Source organism: Montipora capricornis, chromosome 7, assembly GCF_036669925.1.
Source record: "Montipora capricornis isolate CH-2021 chromosome 7, ASM3666992v2, whole genome shotgun sequence".
Lineage (NCBI taxonomy): Eukaryota > Metazoa > Cnidaria > Anthozoa > Scleractinia > Acroporidae > Montipora > Montipora capricornis.
The window spans coordinates 31,918,413-31,928,533 of NC_090889.1; the positions used below are offsets into that span (position 1 = coordinate 31,918,413).

At 41.5% G+C, this 10,121-nt stretch overlaps 1 protein-coding gene across 9 annotated transcripts in view; it reads left to right on the forward strand.

Moving 5' to 3' along the window:
* LOC138056940 (fibronectin type III domain-containing protein-like) overlaps positions 1–10,121 on the forward strand; it is a 58,412-nt gene that overhangs the window by 38,954 nt on the left and 9,337 nt on the right. For all 9 annotated transcript variants that reach the window (XM_068902919.1, XM_068902918.1, XM_068902926.1 and 6 more), the window contains 7 exons: positions 1,059–1,340; positions 2,489–2,776; positions 3,461–3,766; positions 4,242–4,312; positions 4,639–4,983; positions 6,695–6,914; positions 8,085–8,369. In XM_068902919.1, coding sequence (XP_068759020.1) covers positions 1,059–1,340; positions 2,489–2,776; positions 3,461–3,766; positions 4,242–4,312; positions 4,639–4,983; positions 6,695–6,914; positions 8,085–8,369 — 1,797 coding nt within the window. The remainder of the gene's footprint in view (positions 1–1,058; positions 1,341–2,488; positions 2,777–3,460; positions 3,767–4,241; positions 4,313–4,638; positions 4,984–6,694; positions 6,915–8,084; positions 8,370–10,121) is intronic.

The following is a 10,121-nucleotide window of genomic DNA, read 5'->3' on the forward strand; positions in this document are numbered from 1 at the left end:
TTTCAATGGGAGCAGGTCTCTTGTCAAATATCATGCAAGAATACGTTGGTTTTCGATTGTTTAAATGTCTTAAGACTTGTGTGGAGTTACGATATGTGGGTTATTTACCGGTAATAGGTCATTTCAGAGTTCATGCCTGCCTCTTCAAAGCGAATCTATGTGCGAAGTTTTTCTTAAGAAAATTCTTTTTCATTCATATGTAAAGTAGAACTTATTACCATCACAAAAACTTCGCCCGTAGAGTTGAGCAACCTATATGTAGTATGTTATATTCTTGCCTATTTTGTTCTACGGTAGTTTAGACTCCAGAGGAATGCGTTAAGTCGAAAAGTGTTGGGTCTAGGATAAATCTTAAAAGTTATTAGCAGAAACCCATAAGGGTTGAAATGTGTAACGCGCGTTCACAGCTTCCGAATATTCAGTGCTAAGTACCATACTTGGAAACCCCTCGCTCCAGTTAATTTCTCGCGAGAACATTGGTGGTATTGCGTCACGGTGTTCTTGCGAACTGATTGGTTGAATGTTTCTCTCTTGTTGTTCCAAATATGGTACTTAGCAAATTGAATATTCAGAAGCTTGTTTCCCAGCACACAAGGGGCCGTTACACGTTTCAACCCTTACGGGTTTCTGTTATTAGTATATACTAAAACGGTGGTTAGCGTTGCTAGGCTGTGATTGGCTACTCATACTCCGAATATCCTCCGAATATCCTCCGAATATCCTCCGAGCAACTCGTTAGGGATTTGTGTCCGAAAATATCTTAATCGCTGCAGGAATAAGTAAGTTAAAATCGTCCTTTTGTGCTCTACTATCTCACTGTTTTAGTATTTTCGCGGCTTTGTAAACATCCACCCATAGCCACCTCCATTTCGATGAATATAGTTGATAACTATTCGTGTATTTTTTCTCAGAAAATATTTTAAAGGTAAAGAGGGGGGTGGATTGTTGTTAAGAAATCAATTCAGAACACGATTTCGCAATTGCAAGACTTTCTTTTAAATAAAAGTAGTTGCATGCATGATAAGCATATTTGTGACAAAACTCTCCATTTCTTGTAGCGTGGCAGCCTTCCTTCGAGAACTTGCTCTTTGGTCCGTTTTACCTATTTAAGGGGATCCAAGCACGTTTGCCCTGTAAGCCTTCAGCGGAGCCGTCTCCCACAATCAAATGGCTCAAAGATGGAGTGGCTCTTAGATATGTAGAAAATGGAAGCTATAGTTTGAATTCGGACGGTACACTTGTTATCAACAAAGTCGACGACAGTGATTCTGGAAGATACACCTGTGTGGCTGAGAACTACTTTGGGAAGGCTAACGTAACAGCAAGTGGTATTTTACTTGGTGAGAAAGGCGCCCATTGCGGCGTTAGTTTCTTTTTTTTTATTCCAGGGCAAAGTATGAAGAAGGGAGTTAGCTCGGAGTTTGTCTGCTGAGACATCCACATAGAAACCAAACGCACTCGATGGCTAGAAGGCTAGAAATGGCGTCCCATTTGAGGTGTCGTCCCCCGATGTCATGCTTCCGCCCTCCGATGTGCACATGATACAGCACCGTTTACGGAACTAATTGAACGCGTGATGAGTAAAATCGTCTGGCGTTAGACAGAGTAAAATCTACAAGTATCAGTCTTAGGGGGGGAAGGGTTAATGGGGGCATAGCTTTTGAGTGGACCTTAATGTTGTTCACCCACTCATCCCTGAAGTGGCCTCCATTGACAATAAAATAATCTGGCATTAGACAGAGTAAAATCTACAAGAATCACTCTTAGGGAAGGAAGGGTTAAAGGTGCAGAGTTGAGAACCATCAAACTAAACCCACATATGACGCCGGATCTGGGAATTGAACCCAGCTACATTGGTGGGAGGCGAGTTCTCTCACCATTGCGCCATCCCTGGTGGGTTAAAGTGATGTTTTGGGGACTTTGGTCATACTGCTTGATATGCAGTTTACAGTTAACAATTGTTGTTTTTCGCGTACGTGATCAACAGCCATGTTTTTCATCGAAAACAAAAGAAATCGTTTGCATAATAGTAGAGTTCAATTCCCGGGGGATTGGGTAGGGACACAAATATGGCCGCCGTTTCTTTGTCTAGGGGCACAAACATGGCGGTCGTAACGTCATGCGAAATCCGAGAATAGTATTTTCCGTTAAGAACAAGGTCAAGTCACAACACCGCGGACTCCGTTCCCTTGAGGCTCTAACATAATAGTGGTTAGTGTCAATAAGAGTATCACTGATGACGATGATGATGATTATTATGATGACGATGACGATGACGACGATCATGACGACGACGATCACGACGACAGCGACGACGACGATGACGATGACGATGACGATGACGATGACGATGACGATGACGATGACGATGATGATGATGGTGGAGTCGTTTCCTCGACCGTGTCATTGTTATTGTTGGGATTTTTTTAGTTAATGACAAGCTGTAGGTTTTTCTTTACGTCTATGTTGTGTTTGTCATGCATTCCAGAGAGAACAAAACTTGTTCGCAAGCCCGAAAACAGAACAGTTGCAGAGGGCTCAAGTTTGAAGCTGCGTTGCATGGCATCTAAGGATCCTAATTTAGAAATGAGGTATATCTGGAAAAAGGATGGAGCGGTTATCATGGATGTATCTAACAGTGAGTGGCAGGAAAAAGATTTCGTGTTGACACTATCAAACATTGGCTTCCAAGATGCTGGAGTGTACACTTGTGTTGCGCATACTCCAGAACCCAGGGTATCTGAAGACATGGCTTCAGCTGTTGTGTCAATTGAAGGTACAGCCATTGTGAATGTATTTCGATGTTCTTTTCTTTGTCTTTGCCCATCTATTGGTCTGCCTGTCGGCTGCCTTTGACTGTCTGCCTAAATCCAAGTCTTAAATCTCTTTTAATGTATTCAGTCGAAATATTCACTCAAGGAAAGAGGCATTCGGTTGTTTCGTCGCATGAAAGTCGTGCAAGCTTCAGTTAACTTAGCATGAAATGGACCGCTCCAAGTCATATATATATGTTTATTTTTACTGTAGCTTTTTGTTATGTTCGTTATTCACTTATCTTATTTGTAATGTATAATGATATAACGGTAGATTACCATTTGTTAATGTTTTAACTTTTAATTGGTATCGTTTTTGTAAATTTCTTAGTAAAGCTTCGAGGGCTATAACTTTATTAGCCTTTTGGCTATTAAGTGCCATCCTCTTGAGACAAAAGTATTTATTTATTTATTTAGAGAGTCAAAATTGTTCGCTAAGCTTGCATAACTATTTTCGGTCAGGCTGACCAGATGACGTTAATGAGATAACTGGTGTAGTCTAGTTTGTGCGATATTTACTCTGATTAATTGGTGTGTCTGGGAGCCTCTATCTATCCGACCGTTAAACTGTTCTCCTGACTGACCGACAGTTTTGTCCTTCTGTGGTTATTTGTTTATTAGATCGTTTGTTTATTTGTATTTTTCAGGTGCCCCATTTCCTCCCACCAACGTCCAAATAACAGATTGCTCCAGCAACCGAACAAACATTTCGTGGACCCCCAATCTCTCGAATCGAACCCAAGTAACCCACCATTTGATTGAGCAGGAAACGAACCATGAGCCATTCTCCTTTAAGGTCATCTACAACGTCACCAATCCTAATTCCACGTCACTGACCTTGGAGCTACCCGCATGGTCAACTCTTCGTTTTCGTGTAAGAGCTGTTAGTAACGTTAAACTAAGTCGACCCAGTGAAGCTACTGCTGAAGGAATTTGTACCACTCCCGTTGGAGGTAAGTTAAACTTAGGAAGGACTCTCTGACGCCGGAAAGTTCTATATCTGTAAAGGGGAGTCGCACAGAATATTCGCAGAATCCAAGATTCTTTTCAGTTAGACCTGTTCAAGGCAACGAACGTTAGGAATGAAGAAAGATGTTAACCGTCGTGGCTAACAAACAGAGAAATGAGTGTTCGAATAGTGAAGTGTGCCGTCTGCCTTTGGAAGGGGTTCTGTATAACGTTATTGTGACACATCTCCCCTAAGATTTACACCAATGTAGATCGAATGCATAAAATGGCGGCCAAAAAAGTATTCTTTTGTTTATGTGCTCATTAGATTCACTAGCCTCGTTTGCGTGGACAAAATACAAAAGAAATGCTGCTTGAGGGCGAGGCTAGTGAGTCTAATTAGCACGGCCGCAATATATGCATTCCGTCTATTGTGGGATTCACAAAATTAGTTTTTGTTAACTTTCGTCTTTCAAATAGTTCCTCAGATGTACCCAATGAATTTGAGAGGCATCGCCGAAAAAGCAAACGAGCTTTCTATCACCTGGACCGTAAGTAGTAAAACACTTTAAATTGCTGTATACGTTAAATTTTACGAAATGGAGAAGTGATCCGAGTACTATCTCGACAATTTAAGCGATTGTCGCATTATAGAGACCTGAAAACATCAGGTGGCTTCAAAGAGATTCGACCTCGTGACCTGTGCGATGCCGGTGCAATGTTCTACCAGGTCAATTGCTTAAATTATCGAGACAAGTGGGTTGATCGCTTTCCCATTTGGTCCAAAACCCGCACTTCAAGTATTACGTACATTGAACTTTGTACGTAAAGATTGGCAAATTGGCTTGATCATTAATCTATTTATTATTCTTAACAGCCGATGTCAAAGACTAAATGGAATGCGCCTGGGTGCTATTACATGCTGAAATACAGAGAGGAAAACCTGCCCGGCCGTGACTGGAGGACAGAAAAGATTGGGGATCCCAGTGTGCATGTGTTTTCAGTTTCCGACCCTGGGTATTACCAGCCGTGGGAGTTTAAGATCTGTGCTGGCAACCATCAAGGTCTCGGACCGGAGAGTCCTATCAGCAGGTCGTTTTCTGGTCAAGATGCACCGGATGTGAAACCAGACGGTGCTGGAACTCAGAGTGTCAATGCGACCAGCGTCGCGCTAGCCTGGAAACCGGTTACTCTGAATAGAGGAAGTGTCGATGGATACAAGGTACATATGTTGTCGTCAAATCCGGTCTCAGGTTGAATCCGTTTTCAGCCTGGGTTAAATTGGTGATCCCTATTTTACGTAGGTTTGAATAAGGACTCTACCTAGTTTAAAGCAGCTATCAATCCCCCAAAAAGGACTGAGAAGCCCTATACTTTCCCTCAAGCTCTGTCTTACGTATCTCAACACATCTTGTTAATATTTCGTATGCATCTTATGGGTTTCTGTATTCATACACTTAACCATTCATTCTCAACAATACATCATAGTAAGGGAACAAAGAATTGTACTATGCACTTACCGGTACTCGAACACGGACCCTCGAGAGCTGTAATCCTGTGTTTTCACCAATACACTACAACAACGAAGATGAGTCAACCCAACACAGTCCTTTTCATTACTTAATCACTCACTCACTCACTCACTCACTCACTCACTCACTCACTCACTCACTCACTCACTCACTCACTCACTCACTCACTCACCAGTAGATGGAAGAACGAGTTTAGTCTGCAATAGAGGCTATATAGAAGATGAGCGGCACTTCTTGATGTATTGCCCAGGGTACGATAACATTAGAAATGAGCTCCATTCTCTCCTTTCAACACACGATGTTGTTTTCAAAAGCCTTAATGATGAGGATAAAATACGGTATTTACTTACCCTAGAAAACGAAAGCACTTCAAAGATAATAGGTAAATACACATATTTAATGTTTCAGAAGAGAAAAGACTTCCTAAATGCAAAATAATTAAAATACTAATTTTATACCAATTGTATTACAAGTAATTGTATGATCTTTTTAGTTAATTAGTTATTCTAGTAGATATCATCACCTTTATTGTAACGAGACCGATACCTCCCTTTGGAGAGTAAGGCGCAATAAAGATTTACTGTTTACTGTTTACTCACTCACTCACTCAGTCACTCACTCACTTTTTTCCTTTGGGCTTAATTTACGCTCCAGAACGTTTCTTCAATTCATCTAAGTGTGTATTCAACCTAATTAAAAAGAGGATCACCAATTTAGCCTAGGCTAAAAGGGATTAGGATTTTACCGGCAACATGTACAGACACTGAAACAAAGATGAAATGTCCATAATTGATAGGGGGAAATATAATCGTGAAAACCAATTCATTCATAAAACGTGGGCAATATAACACTTGAAAAGCAACTTCAAGGAAAATAACACAACATTCACTTTTGCAACAGTTAGTTTTAGTTTTGTCTTTTTTGCTCGTTTCTCTTGAAATTAACGGTAACCCAAGTTTCAGCCCTGCCGGAGGGACCTTCCATAAATACTGTTAAATCCACTCGTATTCTGTAAACGTTCCAAACGAGGACTGAATTTTTCGGTATGAATTCTGGATCATTTAATGGCCTATGGTCTCAAGTATTCCACAAACCTTCAATTGCTTCAACGAATCTTTATGTTAAATGGTCACTGGCACGACATTTGCAACGATCTGATCATACTTCAACAACAACTTTAAGGGAATTCAGTAAATGTGGACCAAAATGATTAGCCCAAATGTTTCTTTTTTTTTTTTTTTACTTATTGTGAATTGCAACACGAGAACTTTGAACGTTTCTTAGTGTGTCACAAAAAAGGCGTGACAGCGTTTTCTTTAAATGAAGGTTGTTGAACAAACAAAAGAAACTATGAATCATAAAATGATGTAACTAATTACTATAACATTTCTATCTCGGCAGATATATTACTGGGTGAACAGTCGCTCAGTCATTTCTCGACGACGAAGAGAAGCTATTCCAACCAACGCAAATCTCCTTGTTGTGCAAGGCGGAGAAACACGGAAAGCCACTCTCTTGGGTCTGAAACCATATACGAACTATCGAGTGGTCGTCAAAGCATTCAACACAGGCGGAGAGGGGCCGGCGAGTGCTCCTGTCCTGGTGACAACTTCCGAGGGAGGTAAGTTGAATGCTGAACAATGAAAAAACATTGAAACGTTTTGTGTTTTGAGGGAACCTCCATTCCGACTAGTGAATAATTTTAAACCTAACAAAATGATGTTTGCAATCAAATTTGCTCGACAACGAGATTGTTTGTATGGAAAAGAGAACTGAATTTTGGAATGAGTTATTTTCACTTTCAAATTTCCCGGGCGCCTACGTCTTAAATAATTGTGACGTGTTACAGTTGCCCTTATTGTTTTCAGACAAAGAGCTTTTGCTTTGAAACAATAGGGAGCTTAAGCATGCGCGTGTTTGAGTTAGCTGTTTTCCTTTTTAACTGGTCTGCACACAACCACATTTACATTGCCAAGTATCTTTTCTCCGTTGAAGATAATGAGTATAAAAATCTGGGAGACACCACTGTCCTACCGCGCGAAATGTTCTCTTCCGGTTGCCGTCCGCGTCTAAAAAACGCGCGTGCTTAAGATCCCTAATAGGGAGCTTTAGCAACGACAACGGCGACGTCAACGAGAACGTCACAAATTTGCATATTTAGTGGCCAAAGACAATAGCTTTGCACGCTCTGCACGTGCGTTTTTAATTTTTGTCTATTTCTTTGACGTCGTCAGCAAAACAACAACGTGAAATGACCAACTTTAAGGTTTTATGAAGGACGTCAGCATTTGAAGATAAATTTTCATTTTCTCCCCTACAAAAAGCGCCGCTCATAACGTTTTTATTCCTGAGGGACTGCCATACCTTTCTCGCGTTCAAAAACTTGGAATAGTCGTGAAGTGATTACAATAATGAGAATTTATGTTTTGTGATGACGTTCTCGTTGCCGTTCCCGTCGTCGTTGCTAAAGCTCCCTAATAGGGCGACCGCAACGCGCCTTTCTCCTGGAACTTCCTTTTCCTCAAATCTCTACACCATTCATATCAGTTTTGCTCTTGGAAAGTTGGTAGACGCTTTCCATTCCGAACGATTTGGAGTAATCACTAGAGGGTTACACTAAAGCGTTAAGGTACATTTTTAGATTACTTTCTCGTAGCCGTCGATTTGGTCTTTGCACAAGCTTCCCTTTAAGGCAAGCCAGACAGCCGTTCAGCCATTTCCCCCTCGACTTACTGCTAACAGCATCGATTGTTGTATATTTTGCTAGCTCAGTTTTTTCGTTATTTTGCAGAGCCTGGTCCACCATCGGATCTGAAGACGTACGCGTTCGGAGAATATATCCTCGTCACTTGGAAACAACCTAAAGTTCCGAATGGAATTATCACAAACTACCAAGTGAAATGCCAAGAGTACAATGGTTCTGTGGTCAAGGAGGCCAACGTTCAACCTTCAGTCTTTAAGAAACTGTTGGACGATTTGGCATTTGAAAAGAGTTATGAACTGGAAGTAACAGCAAAGACCAGCAAAGGATGGGGCGAAAGTGCTAGAACGGTAGCGAAAACAGTCAAGAGATCGGGTGAGTTCGGGACAGAGTGAAAAATTCTTGAGAGTTCTCAAACTGATTGAAGTAAATGCATATTTGAAGTGCGGATTGTAGACGAAGGAGAGAGGTGATCTTCGCACTTATTTTGGACAGTTTAAGCAATTGTGTCTTATAGACACGTGATAACTCTAGGTGGCTCCAACGGATTTCGAACCCATGTCCTCCGCGACGCCGTTGTCAGTAGACCATATTCGTATCCTCAGTATTGGACTGGAACTAGCTTGCAATGCAGGCTAATGTGTGGGAGTATATTAAAAAGTATTTGCGTCTGAAAAGATTTCCCCGCGTTAGCCTTCATTGCAAGCTTTTGTAGTTCCAGTCCAATACTGAGAATACGAATATGGTCTATTGAGCTATACACCTTATTTCAAAATGGTTGCTATTGTATTTTAGTATTCTTGTGTTTGCTTGCAAATTAGCCCTTGTTGCCTCGATCTAAACAAAAGGCATCATCTCGAGGCTCTGGGGAATAAACTCATACAAATGCTTGTATTTATGCCCCAGAGCCTCGAGATGATGCATTTTGTTTAGGACTGAATTTTAATTTATCGAAAGTGGGCTATTTGAAAGCAAACAAATGAATACTCAAATGGTGGCCATTTTGGAACAAGGTGTATGAAGCCACACAGTTAAGAGGACAGACAATTGCTTAAATTGTCCAAGGGAAGTGCGGAGATCACTTCGCCGATGACGATGACGTTCACCTGTAGAGAAAGTTGTATAACGAAAGAGAGTCGTGAAAAATTAAGTCTGCTATATTATAAAGGAGAGAGACGGAAAAATGTTGATACGGTGAAATTTTGACCCCGCTAAATGAAAATAGAAGTGTATCTTTCTTTGGAGAGGTGACTCGGGGAAATTTGGAGAGATACGAATACTCCTTTGCAGGAGTCGAACCTACTGCGCTATAGGGGTGATCGGAAAAATCCGAGTTCTCCCGAACAAGAGTCGAACCTACGACCTTCCGATTACTAGTTCCGTTGCTCTATCACTGAGCTATAGGGGATGATCGGAAAAATTCCGCGTGCTCCCGAGCAAGAGTCGAACCTACGACCTTCCGATTACAAGTTCGGATGCCCCTCCACTGGGCTAGAAACCGAATGCAAAGATGGCTGATTGTAAATTATTCTCTGATATTTATGTTAATTAGACTTAGGCCCCGTTTACAAGGAGGAAGTAACCCTAATGCAAGGGTTACCCTAGTAGAAGGGTCAAAGATAGCCCGGGGTTACAAGCAAAATTTGTCGGGTAGGGTTACCCTATCACCCGGGACAACTATCCGCGGTCCGCCATGATGTTCGTTTGTTGTCACATTTAAAGAGTCTGGAAATCAGCAAAAAGTTGTCCCGGGTAGCCGAGGTTTCCCTAGCGGAGCGTTTACAAGGCAGGTAGGGTTACCCTAGCTCCAGGGTAACCCTGTCTGCTTTGTTAACACATTGCTCAAAAACGGAAGAAATGAGTGAGTGTTAGGGCAGCCCTGGCACTAGGGTAACCCCCCTCCCACCCATAGTAAACAGGGCCTTACTCGCCTCGTTGTCATGTGTAAGGCTGAAAAGAGTTTTTGCTGTAAAGCGAGGTTAGTTAGATTAATTAGTCCAAAGATAAAAGAATCTAGCTAGTTCCAGTCCGATACTGAGAATACGAATATGGTATATTGTCCAGCTTTACAGACTTTACTGAGATTGTCGAAACGGTGCATATTCGCTATTAGTATGATTACATAGA